The 16930-nt window shown below is 32.5% G+C and overlaps 1 protein-coding gene across 3 annotated transcripts; it reads left to right on the top strand.

Moving 5' to 3' along the window:
- Nucleotides 1–1019: 1019 nt before the first annotated feature.
- Nucleotides 1020–8466, top strand: LOC132602962 (uncharacterized). Of its 3 annotated transcripts, XM_060315790.1 has the most exons (6): nucleotides 1029–1245; nucleotides 2256–2316; nucleotides 5484–5544; nucleotides 6432–6536; nucleotides 7680–8010; nucleotides 8141–8466. In XM_060315790.1, exons 1-6 carry the CDS (start codon nucleotides 1148–1150, stop codon nucleotides 8160–8162), a joined length of 678 nt encoding a protein of 225 aa, XP_060171773.1. In that variant the 5' UTR covers nucleotides 1029–1147; the 3' UTR covers nucleotides 8163–8466. The 3 variants fall into 3 exon arrangements, with proteins under 3 accessions (XP_060171774.1, XP_060171773.1, XP_060171775.1); XM_060315791.1 differs by lacking the exon at nucleotides 2256–2316 and having other exon boundaries at nucleotides 1020–1245; XM_060315792.1 differs by lacking the exons at nucleotides 1029–1245; nucleotides 2256–2316 and adding an exon at nucleotides 3712–3915.
- Nucleotides 8467–16930: the final 8464 nt, after the last annotated feature.

The following is a 16930-nucleotide window of genomic DNA, read 5'->3' as shown; positions in this document are numbered from 1 at the left end:
TCCGGATAAAAAAGAGAGTCCACTTAGCCTCTTTTTTTTAGTTAAAAAGAGTGTCCACTTATCAAATCAAGAAATAATTAACTTTATTTTTCTATATTTGTCCCTATTAAGTATTAAGTGATCAAATCCCAATAACTATTTAATTAGGGGCAGTTTAGTCAAATCACCTATTTTTGTCTTGAAATTAATATTTTCTTAAGGGGTGTACAAATAGTTAAGTGAACACTCTTTTTTATCCGAAAGGAGTATTATTGAGCGGCTTTGCCAACCTGGTGGCACTGGACTAATACATGTTCCATTAGTTATACGCTTTATTTAGTACTATTACAAACTTGATATTAGCAATATAAGAGTTATTAATACATGAATAAGCATGGTTAAAAACAGAATTGCCCTTAATACACCAAACCCAAATAATAGATAAGAATTAGCCCCATCATAACAAATTCTTTACTAATACAACCTATTCAGTACTATTTGTATATACTCTACCACAACAATCCCTTACTAACAAAAAATATTTTCTGTCATATTAAGCAACTTCTCTACCTTTACGAGTTAGGAGTAAGGCCTGCGTAAGCTCTACCCATTACAGTGGGTTGTTGTTGTATACTAAAGGCATAATACATAAATAGGCCCTCAAATTTGGCTTCAACTGACAAGTACGCCCTCCAACTTTGGATGTGTACAAGTAGGCACCTCAACTTGTATAAAGTTGAACAGCTAAATACAAATGTTGACGTGGAACTGACGTGGCACATAAAATTTGGAGGTGCCATGTCAGTGCCACATCAGTGCCATGTGAGCATTCGTGTTTATTTGTTCAACTTTATGCAAATTGAGGTCCCTACTTGTGTACATCTAAAGTTAGAGGACATACTTGCCAACTGAGGGCAAGTTTAAGGTCCTATTTATGTATTCTGCCTATACTAAACAGTACTGGTAAGACTTATAGCTGGACCTAATTGTACTTCTTAAAATAATGCAAGGACCCTCCTGCATTTTTTTTTTCCTTCCAAGCAAATTCACCCCATTCAATTCCATAAACCCTAGTGAAATTTGTGAAGAAAATTTGAGAGAAACCAAAAAAAGCAAGTAAAAAAAATGGTGGGTACAAATTTGAAAGCAGAAACAATGAAATTAATGGATGAAAGAGCAAATAAAGAAACTGAAATGGATGTTATTATTCAGAGACTTAGCCAACCTGGTGGACCTGGACTTTCAGGCAACCTTGTTGATTCTGAGGTAGTAATTTTTTTTTACTTTTACTTTTACTTTTTTTGAGTCTTTTTTAACTTACCCTTTTAGATTTTATGTTAAAGGGTGTGTTTGGTATGATGGAAAATGTTTTCTTGAAAAAAAGAAGTGATTTTTTTTACTTGTTTTCTTGTGTTTGATAAATAAGTAGAAAATATTGTCCGAAAAGCATTTGTATATAATTTAGACAAATAAACTTTCAGGCAACCTTGTTGATTCCGAGGTAATTCTTTTACTTTTCCATTTTTTGGGTCTTTTTTACTTGCCCTTTTAGATTTTATGTTAAATTTTTGGATTTTCTTGTGATCTTGTTTTGGTGTTGTTAATCTTGAAAGAACTGTTTAAATAAATAATCAGGGACGGAGGTATAGTGTTGGTTAATGGTTTTTGAGTTTGGCTAAACCGTTTGTTTTAAAAAAGAGATAATAGTCAAAATTACACTTGAATTATCACCATCGTTCAGGTAGGAAAAGTGAACAACTAATAGTTGAGGTATGTTTTGATAAATAGTTGGTGATAATTTAGGTAGGAAACTCGCACACCTCATAGTTCATGTAGGAAACTCACGAAAAAACGATAGTTTAGTTGTGTTTTTGACCATTATTAACTCTGTTAAAAATTCAATTGGATATGTATGAAGTTTTAGTAGGCGTTTGGCCATAGATTTCACTTTATTTGGAATTTATGAAGATGGGATTGTGTTTGTTTATAGTTTTTGCAAAGTAGAGAAAAGAGCATTTTATTTGGAATTATGAAGATGGAGTTGGAAAATAGGTTACAAGCCGTTTTTCAAATTTTCATTGCCAAACAGGTCCTATTAGAACCCAATAACTTAGAAAGGTTAGAATTCAAAACCCAAATGCTTCAAATCCTAACTCCGAAGTCTATCGTTTTGGTTTTTTTCATGTGAATTGTTGATCTTTTTTTATTTTTTCTTTTGGCTTTGTGATTTGATGTGGGTTTTGTATGTAAAGACTGAAATTTGAAGATAATTGCAGGGGTTTCCAAGAACTGATATTGATATTCCAACTGTGCGTGCTGACCGGCATAGGCTTGCTGGTAATGAACATAAACGCCTGTTTTATTAGTTCTTTCTGCATTTTTGATCTGCTGGGGTTTGTAATTTTATAAGAATCTGTCTGTTTTTCACCGAAGCTTTAGTTAGTGACGTTGCTTTGCACTCGAGTTTGATGTCACATCTTAGTGGAGATTCTGAATGATATCCTTGTAGTATGAAGTATAAGTTTTTTTTTATAACTGGTGTGACCCCAGCTTGAATGAACCTTTGACTATTTCATTGGGTACCTCATACCTCCGACCAACACTTGTATCAGTTAAATAGAAAAAAAATCACCTATCATTTTGTCTGGAACTTTGTTGTAAGCCTTTTCTAGGTTGATGAATACCATGTGTAAGTCCCTCTTGCTCTCCCTTTGTGTAAGTCCCTCTTGCTCTCCCTATGTGTAAGTCCCTCTTGCTTTTGTAGTTGAGCGTCCCGGCATGAATCCGAACTGGTTCTCTGAAATAGACACGCCTCTGCTCACGCTCATCTCCACTTCCCTTTCCCACACTTTCATAGTATGGCTTAACAGCTTGATACCTCTATAGTTGTTGCAACTCTGGATATCGCCCTTTTCTTGTATAAAGGTATAATTAAACTCGATCTCCATTTTTCGAGCATCCTTGCCGTCTTAAAGATGACATTAAACAACCTAGTCAACCACTCCAAACCTGCCGAGCCCGCGCTCTTCCAAAATTCCCTAGGAATCTCGTCAGGTTCGGTCGCTCTTCCCTTGCGCATCCTATGAACAACACCCTTAACCTCCTTAACCTTAATACTCCGGCAATAAAGAAAATTTTCATTTTATTTATTGCTTCTTAAGAGTTGTGTCAAGTCAAACATAGACAAGTAAACGTCAACGGAAGGAGTATAAATTTTCATTATATATCGCGAGATCTTAGCTTCAAATCGTAGTGAAAGCAAACAAATTTTGATCGAAATGTATAACAACATATCCAGTGAAATCTCACAAAATCATTTGATGAAAATACTTTGTTTAAAAAGTACTTTAATAATCGGACACTAAAAAGAATTATCGATAGAAAATACTTTCCGTTATACTAAATAATACCAATAAGGAGGCCTGGGCAACGAGTCGAGCCGGCTCGGGGCTCGACTCAGTTCCATTTTGGTCAAAATTTATCTCGACTCGACTCAATTTATTTAAGTTTGATTAAAGCTCGGCTTGATAAATCTCAAGTTCGATTCAGCTAGATATTGTAAAAAGCTCGGTTGAGCTCTGCTCGACGCACAGGCCTACTAGTAAGATTTATAGCTGGACTAGATTGTACTTCTTAAAATAATTCAAGGACCCTCCTGCAATTTACTCTTCCTTCACAAACATGACACGTGGATAGCACAACCCTTTCCCCAAGCAATCTCACCTATTCAATTCCATTAGAGCATAAACCCTATTGGAATTTGTGAAGAAAATTAAATTTTAGAGGAACCCAAAAATGGTGGGTACAAATTTGAAAGCAGAGACAATGAAATTAATGGATGAAAGAGCAAATAAAGAAACTGAAATGGATGTTATTATTCAGAGATTTAGCCAACCTGGTGGACCTGGAATTTCGGGAAACCTTGTTGATTCTGAGGTTAATTCTTTTTTACTTTTACTTTTTATGTTTTTTTTTAATTACCCTTTTTGATTTTATGTTAAAGGATGTGTTTGGTATGATGGAAAATGTTTTCTTGAAAAAGAAGTGATTTTTTTTACTTATTTTCTTGTGTTTGATAAATAAGTAGAAAATATTGTCAGAAAAGCATTTCTATATAATTTAGACAAACAAACTTTCAGGCAACCTTGTTGATTCTGAGGTAATTCTTTTACTTTTCCATTTAATGGGTCTTTTTTTACTTACCCTTTTAGATTATATGTTAAATTTTTGGATTTTCTTGTGATCTTATGTTGGTGTTATTAATCTTGAAAGAATTGTTTAAATAAATACTCAGTGGGGGAGGTATAGTGTTGGTTATTGAGTTTGGCTAAACCTTTTGTTTTAAAAAAGAGATAATAGTAAAAAACACACCTTAATTATCACCATCGTTGAGGTAGGAAAAGTGAACAACTAATAATTGAGGTATGTTTTGATAAATAGTTGGTGATAATTTAGGTAGGAAACCCGCACACCTCATAGTTCAGGTAGGAAACTCATGAAAAAACGATAGTTCAGTTGTGTTTTTGACCATTATTATCTCTTTTAAAAATTCAATTGGATTTGTATGAATTATTAGTAGGCGTTTGGCCGTAGATTTCACTTTGTTTGGAATTTATGAAGATGGGGTTGTGTTTGTTTATAGTTTTTGCAAAGGAGAGAAAAGAGCATTTTATTTGGAAATATGAAGATGGAGTTCGAAAATAGGTTACAACAACAACATATGCATCCCACAAAGTGGGGTCTGGGGATGGTAGAGTGTACGCAGACCTTACCTCTACCTTGCGAGGTAGAGAGGCTGTTTCTGGTAGACCCTTGGCATAAGAACAAGCAATTCAAAGCAATATAAGAAGTCAGGGCAAAATAATATAAAAAGCATGATAAAGCTATCGAGAGAAAAAATGTATTTGAACTACCACAAATGTTATCGAAGCACAAGAAAACAACAGATAGGCGCAGAAATCAAAGAACAAAAACTACAAGATTAATACTACAACTACTAGTACGAAGAATAAGTAGAACAACGCTACCTACCTACTAACCTTCGACCTTAATCTGTGTCCTCCATAACCTCCTATCTAAGGTCATGCCCTCGGTAAGCTGGACCTGTGCCATGTTCTGAATATCACCTCTCCCCAATGCTTCTTTGGCCTACGTCTACCCCTTCTGAAACCATCCATATCCAACTGCTCACACCTCCGTACTGGGGCATCCATGCATCTCCTCTGCACATGCCCCAACCATCTCAGCCGTTTTTCAATTGTTCATGTCCAAACGCTTATTTTCAAATAAACTGAAAAATTATCCCGAAAAAATTAATAATTCTCATAGCCAAACAGGTCCTGTTAGAACCCAATAACTTAGATAGGTTAGAATTCAAATCTTAACTCCGCAGTCTGTATTTATTTGGTTTTTTTTCATGTGAATTGTTGATCGTTTTTTATTTTGGGTTTGTTGATTTGATGTGGGTTTTGAATATAAAGACTGAAACTTGAAGGTAATTGCAGGTGTTCCCAAGAACTGATATTGATATTCCAACTGTGCGTGCTGATCGGCATAGGCTTGCTGGTAATGCTCATAAACGCCTGTTTTGTTATTACTATAGTTGTTTGTGCATTTTGGACTTGCTGGGGTTTGTAGTTTTATAAGAATCTGTCTATTTTTTCGCCGAAGCTTTAGTCGGTGAAGTTGTTTTGGACTTGAGTTTGAGTGTCATAACTTAGTGGAAGTTCTGAATGATATCCTTGTAGTGTGTTTTGAGGGATTACAATTTTATTTATAGCTGTGGTCATGGGGGCCAGCTTGAATGTACCTCGTCTATGACTCTATTCCATTCTGTACGTTCTATCTCGCACCAGCAAAATTATCCGGTAACTCTGTCCTCAAAATTTTTGGATGATGAACTTTGTCCACCAGCAAAAGCTATCCGGTAACTCTGTCCTCAAAATTTTTGAATGATGAACTTTGTCCACTAGCCAACCCGGGGTATCTTGCTCAGACTTTTCAAAAATGGCGAATGGTGCATGTCAGGTCCTCCAAAAGTAGTGCATTTTTGGAGAATTTGACATGGGTACGGCAATATTTTTGTAGAGTCCAAGCAAATAGCTTGTAGTTGCCAGCCCCTTGGGTGCAGGAAGTACAATTGAAACTAAAGTTGTAAACTCATAATTTTATTGTCTAAATTCTTGGTTTTGTGCCTTCAGACATGTTTGCTTAGTGCGAGGTATTTACTTGTCATCTATATGTCATCCTTACACATAGATTGAGGATGAAGCACTGCTGTTTTAATAATCATTATTCGGTAGCATGCCATGTTTTGCACATTGATTACTGCACATTGTATTCTGTAATGTTTTATATTTTGTTGTTATTGTTCCAGAACTACTCTTGTTTCAGCACCAAAATACTAATTTTTTCTTCTCATCTCTAAACTGCACTGTGTTTCCACACTGCAGAGCTACGTAACGATCACAAGATTATGACAGAAAAGATAGACCAAAATATTCAAGTTCTGCATTCAGCACGGCTTGCTTCTACACCTTCTTCTGTGAAGGATTCAGGTATGTGACATTGGTGGATCGTAAGAAACAACGTTTTGATAATTCATTTTCATACTGCTGCTTAAAGGATCTATAGTTTTGTTAGAGAAGGTCGGTAAATTTTTATCAGCGCAAGAGTAGTACATTAACGTGCTGGAAGTGGGAGGGGCGGGTGCATGTGCAATAATAAACCTTTCCTTATGCATCAGTTGGTTTTATGTGTTGATCCACCAGCTGTTTTGCATGTTTCATGCTTAACCATCATACGTTTTGTGTATGCTTCTGCAATCAAATCCTGTGGTTGCTTGTAAATTCTCATTCATCCTGCTATTTGGTTTATTTTAAAGTTACTTTTCTCAAGGTATACTACTTCCAAGTTCTTACCAAAAATCCATGTGCATGCCAAGCGCATCACTACACATAAGGGTACTTCGAACCATTTTCTAAAAGTTGTAGTTGATGTAGGATATTGATCTTCTTGTCTAGTATTGGTATAAGCTATTCTAAAGTTCACTGAAAATGCTACTCCATCAGTTCCATGTTATATTTCACTTTTTCCTTTTTATAGCCTGTTTGGCCAAGCTTCCAAAATCTGCTTATTTCGAAAAGTGTTTTTTGAAAAAGTACTTTTGGGGAGTATCATTTTGTTTTTGGCTAATCAATTTGAAAAACACTCTTGACAATATCAGAACAGTACTTTGTGCTTGACCAATGTTCCAGAAGTGTTTCTGGGGAAAAGCTATTTTTTTTTTTTTGGTTTCTGCAAAACAACTTTTGCTACTAGTCAAAAGCATTTGCTTTTTTTGTAAAAGCTGGGCCAAACACCTCAACTTTCTAAAAATAAGCACTTTTGGCTTCCCAAAAGCTTGGCCAAACAGTCTATTAGTTTTTAAAAAGAACGACATGTTTTTATATTTCAGAGCTCTTTAACTTTAAAATTTACTGTTAATGACATGCACGTATGACCATAGAAATATCATGGCATATGATTAAGACCACAAGTTCTAAGGGTACTTTAGGTATGAGCCCAAAGTTTTTCTTTCATTCCTATCCTCCCGAGAATCAAACACCTTTGTATAAAATGAAACGAAGGGAGTATATAGTTGATGGAGCATTTTCTTGTGAAAGGTCTCCTGACAATATTTTTTTTCCTTTCTTCCAAAGATGACGCTCCTGGTTTGGGTGTTCAAGGATCTGCTGTCAATATTGCGACAGCTGCTACAAGTGCCATGGATGTGGATGTAGTTTTCAGCAGACCCTTTGCGGTGATTGATGAAATATCCGAGGCATCTCCAGCAGTGGAGGACGGTTTACAACTTGGAGATCAGGTTGTGAGATTCGGGAATGTCCAGTCTGGTGAGAATATTTTACAGCGACTTGCTGCCGAATCACAGTCGAACCAGGGGTGTGCAGTATCCATGACAGTCATGAGGCAAGGTGCTATGACTAACGTCAAAGTGACACCAAGAGCTTGGCAGGGCCGCGGCCTGCTAGGGTATGTTGATTTTCCTTGTTTAGTCCATGGGCTGAATAATCTTTGTTTCTTGTTTTAGTTTGTTTCCTTCATTCGCATCATTTTAACTTTCGTATAATATCATTAACTTGTAATCCGTTATGATCTGCAGATGCAATTTCCGGATCTTATGATGAGTTTGTCAACTGGATATGAAGAAGGATTCATCTCCAGCTTCTTAAACCTCGTGTATTTCCCGTTGGTCTTTTATGAACGAAAGCAAAATGTTTCGTGGATGTCATGATTGCTATGTAACAGCTATTCAGACTCAATTGCATCATTTGGATTTTGGGTTCCTTTTATCTTGTGGTTTTAGACATGCCATGTAGAATGTTGGAATGAAGAATTTACCAAATATAGAAAGAAACAAAAAGGAAAGGAAGACACTTAAATTGAAACGGACGGAGTATCATCGTTCATGGAAAAGTTTCCTTATCATCTGTTGTGTTCTCCTGCTGAGGTTCTATTTTGTAGCTTATTCCTTATCTGCGTAGCCAATCCAACTTTGTTTAGTTGCTGCAAATTCGTACCAAAAACTGAACATCTTCAGTATATTTGGTTCCAGAAGTAAATGGCGTAAGGTCTAAAGAAAACTCAATACTGACTTTATTTAATTATTGATATATTTCATAATCGAGAATTCTCCAAAGAGAGTGGTATGTGATTAAAAACTCTTTAGATAACTGGCTCGCTCTTCTATCCTTCTTCTCCACATAAATTATAGGCCATTGTATAAATTAGCTATATCTTTCTCCACATAAATCCTAGGCACTTGTCGGCTCCGTGAATAATTAGCTTGCACCTCTATCCTTTCCCACTTAAATTCTAGACTCTGTCTGCGACAGGATATGAACCCCTGTCGTATGTCCGATACTGATTCTATCTTAATAATACAACATCAGTCTATATCAAACACATCACAGCTAGGCAGTGCACAACTTGAACCAACTATAGGTATCTGATAAGTCACAATCTTATAGAGGTTCATACTTGATCTTCTAATTCGATTTGATTGTGTATATTTATGTCAACGGTTTATATGCTAAACTAATTCATGTCCAAAGTATTGCACAGAAGATGCTTGCCAACCTAAGTTCTCCTAATATTGCTAGTAAATACAAGAAACAGAAGCAAATTGACAAACATCACAATATGTTCCTCTTAAGTTCTATGTTAATTATTTTGATCCACAATAATGTACATAACTGAGTCTATATCTATCTTTATTGGACGACTACAATCATTTTACACAAACTTGTAATAACTGTAGGAGTACAACAAGGGTACACTTCTAAATTTCTACAAGAAAGCTCTATGAAGGAAAACTAAATAAATGAAAGAAAATTAAGGTGTGCGCTCTAGCAATCACATACTGCAACTTGATCTCACCGCCACACATTATCAAAAAGAATTTACACGTTTCTGACTCACGCAAAAGAATCAGATCCGAACATGAGGAAGCATGTTGAAAACATAATCTATACTATATTAAAAGCACGAAGGGCTTTAGAAATGTTGTTTGATCTTTTTTCCCTTCATTAAAAGACTCTACAATAGACAAAATTGTCATTTACTATATAATTGTAATTTAATTATTTTTATAATATTTAAGACTTCGAAATCAACTAAACTTTTAGTTATTAATTATTTCCTTATATAAACTACTATCCTTATATTTAGGACCTAAGAAATCAAATAATTTAATTGAATATAAACTACTATCCATATATTTAGGACCTAAGAAATCAAATAATTTAATTGAATATAAACTACTATCCATATATTTAGGACCTAAGAAATGGAATAATTAAATTGAAACTTTAATTATTCGATTAGTACAATTAATACATTCAAACTACAAAATCAGCATGAACTAATATTTTTGGTATTTTGAATTCAACTATATGCCACTTTGACATTCCTTATATATAATTTGGAAAATTTAAATCATCAAAAAGAAAAAATGTAAAGGCAAATTTGCAACGTGAAGGGTCAATTTTTGTTCCTTATATTCAATTTTTAAGGAATATAATTGTTATTAATTACTACTTTCATATTTTGGTGGCAAATAAAATCCTACTAGGGTTAGAAGTGCCATCTATAAAAAGAATTTTATCAATGGGTGAAAAAATAGTTCGACAGCCTTTTCTTTTAAAATTGTGCTATTTTTCGGTTATACAATCTTTTATAATTTACATGGATTTAAATTGCATATGATCGATACATGTTAGGTTAATGATCTGATTATTTTTTAATTCTTTCATAGATTACTTGATTCATGTCACAAATTCTATTGCTCCGGCGATTTCCTCTACCTTGCTACCTAGCTCGAAGGCGAAAAAGGTTAGATTTTTTTTTTAATCGCCAAAAGTCTATTTACATGCGTATCTTCACTTGTATGTACATACTTATTGATATATATATATATACACATCCATGTGGTAGTTCCTTAACATGAAGAATAGTTTTTCTCCACTATTTTTTCTCTCATACTGCATACAGAGACGCATGCCAGCAATTTGGCTAAAAGAAATACTGGATTATGGTCTCTCATGCTTTTCTACGGATCTTTGAGGTACTACTACACGCTAGCTTCTTTTTATAGTATAATTAAAAGTTGAAAGTCTTGTCTTAAGTCTTAACCTCTTAAATCTTAATTAGATACGGTTTTTCTTTCATTAGATTATCTTGGGTGCATCATACTAGTTTAGTTTTGGATAATATTATTTATTGTGAGAAAATTCTAAGCCAATTTTTTTTTCCTGGCAATAGATATTATTAGAGCAAGAACTATAGAAAATACATTTAATTTGAGTCACAAGATTCTCAATAGAATTTTTTTTCAGCCCATCCTGTAATATAAGGCAAACGGCTTAATTAGAAGTAAGATTATAATTCTAATATTTAGAAATAATTATTTAATTATTTTTATTAGTTATTTCCCTAATATTTAGGACATCAAAATCAATTAAAATTTTGGTTACTAAATCTTTCCTTATTTAAATTACGTAGAAATTTTGAATTCAATTAAAATATTACCTAATATAACTCCTTCCACAATTAATATTTAGGAATTTCAAATTAAATAAAATTATGATTATTAAATTTAATTTACGGAAAAGGCTCAAATATGTCATCGTACTATAAAAAATGGCTCATTTTCAAGAAATATGAGAACCATTGCCAATTTGTTGATTTTTAGCTATGCACTTACACAATTAGAGCAATTGATAACAATCATCCTACACTTCATAGAGTTTCAGAAGTCCCGTGACTTCTACAATAAACTGCAACATAAATTATTAATTAAAATAAATAAAGAAAGGCAGAAAGAAAAATCACGTTGAATACACGAAACCGCATAAAAAAACAAACGAAAAGTAGAAAATTGCTATGTGCTGTCAAACATAAGAATGTTAAATATGAAGAAGGGTAACTAAACATATGTTTACGGACCTAAAGCAAATTGTCCATAAATATAATCCAAGATATTACTACTTAAATAGAATTGTTCTTTAAGAATGAGACTAAATAATTATACAAGGCAATATTGTAATTGATTTAGAAGTGTAAAATATTAGGACTTCTTACCTAATTGAAATAAGGAAAGATTTAATGACAAAAAAATTCATTAAAGGGCCCAAAGTAACCCCAAAGTGACCCCAAAGTTGAATATATTGACTAATGATCGATTAAGAGCTTCCATATATGAGACAACCTTTTTCTCATTGAGTTATAGCCTGTTTGGCAAGCTTATTTTTTCTCAAAAATACTTATTTTTTTCAATAAGTGCTTATTTTTTTTTTTTTTTAAAAAAGGTGTTTGGCTAAGCTTTTGAGAGAAAATAAGTGATTCTAGGGAGTAGCAGAAGTAGTTTTCAGAAGCTAAAAGATATAGCTTTTGCCCAAAAACACTTTTGAGAAAAATAAACTCCGAAGTACTTTTAAAAATCTTGGCCAAACACTAATTGCTGCTCAAAAGTGTTTTTTAAATTAATTGGCTAAACACAAACTACTTTTCACTAAAAATACTTTTTTGAAAAACACTTTTGGAAAAAGTACTTTTCGAAATAGGCTAATTTTAGAAGCTTGGCCAAACAGGCTATTAATTATATATAATGAATAATCATCATTTTCAAGAACTTGCATTTTTTATAATAAACACAAACTTGAAGTTTTATTTAATAACTTAAATACATTTTAATATATTCCCTCTATCCCAATTTATGACACACTTTCCTTTTTAGTCAGTTCCAAAAAGAATGATACATTTCATTATTTGAAAACAATTTAACTTTAAACTTTATCTTTTATGCTTAACGAGATAATCACACAAATATCTTTGGCTCTTTTTAGACCACAAGATTCAAAAGTCTTCCTTTATTTCTTAAACTCCATGCCGAGTCAAACTACATAGTATAAATTGGGACTGAGGGAGTAATATTTATGTGATTTTTTAAAAAGTTTTTACTCACTGAGATAGGGGACACGCGCAACTTGCGTATGCAGAAACTAGCACGAAGGGCCTTAGAATGTTGATTGAACTTTTGGCCGTTCATTTAAATACTCTACAATAGACAAAATAGTCATTTAATATTTTTTCTAATATTTGAAAATTTGAAATTTTGTTATTAAATCTTTCCTTGTTTGCATTATGTACCTAAAATTTAGGACCTCAAAATTAATTAAATTTTTATGTTAAATAAATTGTTAAAAGTAGGGTTGTTCACGGTTTTGGTTAAAACCAAAACCAAACCGAATAAAAAACCGATATTTGGTTTGGTTTGGTTTGATTTGGTTTTAAATTTTGGTTATGGTTATATTAAAAAATAACCGAACCAAACTGGTAAATTATATACATGAATTTTATAATTATTTATATGTATAATATTAGTTTTTCATAAATAATTATAAATATTTTATACCTTTTAATCATTAATTTGATTTTTGGTCTACTTATTTCACATGATTGTTTAAGGCCCATGTTTTTAAGAATATGTCCAAGCCCATATCTTTAAGTCTTTTAACTCTTTAAGTGTTAAGTGTAAACCTACTAACAGAAGCTCACGTTAGATTCTAATGTCTTTAACTTAAATTTTTAGCCTTTCTTTTGTCAGCCATTTGATTTTAGGTTGTTTCTTCTTTTTTTCCCGAATTTATACTTTTCTTTTTTCTTGTCTGAATGGGTCCTAAACTTCTAATATTGAAAAGGACAGAGATTGTAGATTTGGAGGTTCCTATAGAAGATACTTCAGTAACATCAGCATTTGCTGCAACTCAAGCACATGGTAATGCCCTAATACTTCTTCCGTGGGTAATCCTCCTAAAAGGCAGAAAAGAACAACTCTTTGTAGTCGAGACCCTAGCCCTGGGGATAATGATAGAAAAACATCTGATTTGGGATCATTACACAAAGTGTTTTTAATAAAATGGGAGAATTGAGGACAAAATGCAAGTATTGCCCCAAAGTTTGGGATCATTACAGATTTTTTTTTTATTTCATATATTTTCATTTTAATTTTAGGTAGTCTTTATGTTTAATTAATATGTATGTTTGTAACAACAACTAAAAGCTCCTATGCTCTACTTTATTTCCAGGTATGTGTATTATGGTGCAGCCACTACTTAGTTAGTTTTTAGCTCTATATGTAATAGTTTAGCAATTTTGGGTAACTTGAGTATGACACTATCACTAATAGTGAAAATATTTCTATGATGTATGTTCCACCTTAAACGATAAATAAAAGTTATCGTTTGAACAAAAAAAAAGACATGTCTTTTTCAACTTTTTAATGTTTTACTGATAAGTCTCATGGCTGCTAGTCATAACCCAAAAAATCCAACCAAACCGATAATAACCAAACCGGTGGTTATTATTTTATTTGGTTTGGTTATGGTTTTAGACATTTAAAAACCAACTAAATTGGGTTGGTTATGGTTTTAATCAATAACCGATCCAAACCAAACCATGAACAGGATGAATCCTAATATAATTGTAATTCCTCCGATGTTACTTTTGCTCAAGCCTACTATTTAGGACTTACTTTTCCTTATTTGTTTGTTTTAAGATAGTGAACTTAAATACTATACACACAAAGGGAACCAAAATACGGATTCTTTGAAAGCTAGAACAACTTCTAAAAAAGGAAAGACGAAGTAAGAGAAACATGGATAAAGTAATTATTATAGGACGTAAAATTATTTTATACGTAGGTTTTCAGGATTGATATCTTAATACCTTGTAATTATCATTAATTCACATAAGAAAAAATTTATAAATTTTTTAGTTATATTAAAGTCCTAAATATTAAGAAAATAATTAACTAACAACTAATACAGTTATAACTATTAAATCTTTTCTTATTTGGAAGATGTAAGAACTCCTAATATTTAGTATTTTAGAATTAACTAAAATTTTGCTTTTTAAATCTTTCCTTATTTCAATATATAAATCCTTTCTTTAAACTAATTTTCCATCCAAGCTTTTCAATTCACTATAGACGTGTCCAAGAAAAAATTAAGGGTCTAGATACATTTCGATGTAATCAAATAGCAAATAGGAGAAGATAATTAAACTAAAACGAATGATTGTAATTAAATTTTTTCAATTTGGTTAAAAAATTGAAAACTCACTCTGGTTTTGTCATTGTCGACTTTTACATTACCAATTTAGCTTCTTATTTTGATCTTATTCAAGAGTGCAGTTATGCTTATTTCATTATTTTACGTCCATGATTACTATAGTAAAGTTTCTTTTGATGTAGTTTATGTATAGCAAATTGGCAAATAACATCCTGATGGTATTCCAATTGTATTCCTAATTAACAACATAATTGTAATACAATGGTTTTGTCATTTAAATGAACGTTGCATCAATTTTATGTCCATTTCTATTTTACATATTTATTCTTTTTGTATAAATTTTTTAATTTATTGACACGTGCAATGCATGTACGCTAACACTAGTTTAATAAATAAAAATGTGCTCTCTCTAACGGCTTAAACTAATTTTAGATAAAATAATCACACACCTCAGCACATAACAAAACAACAAAGTACATGGAAGATATATCTTATCCTTTCAATTATTTCTTTTCAATATCATTGCTCTTATCATAAGTAAACATACAAGTAACAGCAGGAACACACATTCACCTGTACTATTTACTCTCTTATCTTATTCTGCACTCAAGAACATTTATTCATGTCTATTACTAACTCTTCTATCGTATTATCATATAATAACAAGAACAAGTTTTTATAGTTTCTTAGCGTCTGATGATTTCAATCAGCAGAAATATTCACACATGCAAACATATCCCCAATGAATTCCTTTCTATTCACACTCTCCTGAGGAACTTCCTTCCTTAATGCAAGTTTCCTCACAATGAGCAGACACATAGCATTGTCCACTAAATGTAGAACTAAATTGCTTGCAGATTCCATCCTCCACAGCTTCAATATCTGCACCCAGACACAATAAAAAGGGAAGAGTAAAAAGCCAGAATGGAATTTATTATTCCGCCCTTCTCAATTTATATGATATTATTTGATTGAACACGGAATTTAAGAAAGAAACAAAAATATACTTTCAAAACTTGTGGTTCACAGCCAGATTACTTTAACATTTTTGGAGATGAATAAATAAATATTTAGACCATTTCTAATAGTTTAAATTTTACTACCAGAAAATGGCTAATTTCTTATGGACGTCTCATCGGAAGTTAGCTTGTCGGTAAGGCATTTCCAATGGAGATGAGCCACATTTCCACAGAGTTCGTTGGAAATAGCGATTTTCTGGTAGTATAATTTTAGATGAAATGGTTACACAATTCAACATACTATAAAAGCAGACAAAGACTATTTTCGAGTCCCACTGTTACAGATTATCAAAAAGAATTTTTCATGTATTTCGTCGACATAACTTAGAAAAGAGTCAGTCGCAAACCTACATGGGAACACATGAGACAGATACGACGATTACATGATTTTAACACTTCCTTTAAAGTGAAGGGATCAAGTAATGGAAACAAAGCATTTGCTTCCAACTTTTTTTCCTAAACTCACCATTTGACACGAGGAGTACGCAAAAAAGTATAATGAGAACCCTAGAGAAGCAAACATGAGATTCAGCCATATTCAAATTTCTCCTGATATCAAATTGCAAAGAGTTGTGTGAAAATTGGAATGAATAGCAGATATTTATAGGAATTGGATTCTTAATCAATTCGAAGTTAGAATTAGTTGATTCAAGAAGCAACAATATTCTTGGTATCTAAATTCCAAATCACCATGAAAAACATCGAAAAACAAATTGTTTTAGCTGTTTTCAGCCTTGTGCTATTTGTAGTTTTCTGTCTCATAATAATGAATTAATCTTGATTCCTTCAAGCTACAGGGAGCCAAAAAGTTATTTTTCGATATTTATATATTCGATTTTAATTATATAGTCTGGCCGTGTAAGATTTTTTTTTATGACTATCAATAAATTTTAACATGCGATAGCAGGTTAGTTAATTAATCCATCCGTCCCAATTTATATGAGGGTTGACCTATTTGGAGAGTCAAACAACTCTTTCTTTGACTATGATTCTCTCCAATTCTTTTCATATATTGTGAATTATTAATTATGCAGACTCATATATAACACTTTTTATATAGTTTTCAAATATGTAAATTTTATTATAAAATACTCGAAGAATCTATGTTTGAAATTTTAGTCAAAGAAAGAGATGTTTGACTCTCCAAATAAGTCAATCCTCATATAAAATTGGGACGGAGAGAGTACTATTTTTATCAGATTACCCATTAATACTTACAACAAATTTATACGTAGTTAGCTTATGGCATGATTGTCTAAATATTTTTTATACCATAGGTGTATGTAACTTAAGCTAATATAT

The sequence above is a fragment of the Lycium barbarum genome, chromosome 7, assembly GCF_019175385.1.
Source record: "Lycium barbarum isolate Lr01 chromosome 7, ASM1917538v2, whole genome shotgun sequence".
NCBI classification, from domain to species: domain Eukaryota; kingdom Viridiplantae; phylum Streptophyta; class Magnoliopsida; order Solanales; family Solanaceae; genus Lycium; species Lycium barbarum.
The sequence above is the reverse complement of the archived record's forward strand: the minus strand, read 5'-3'. Positions and strand labels throughout refer to the sequence as shown.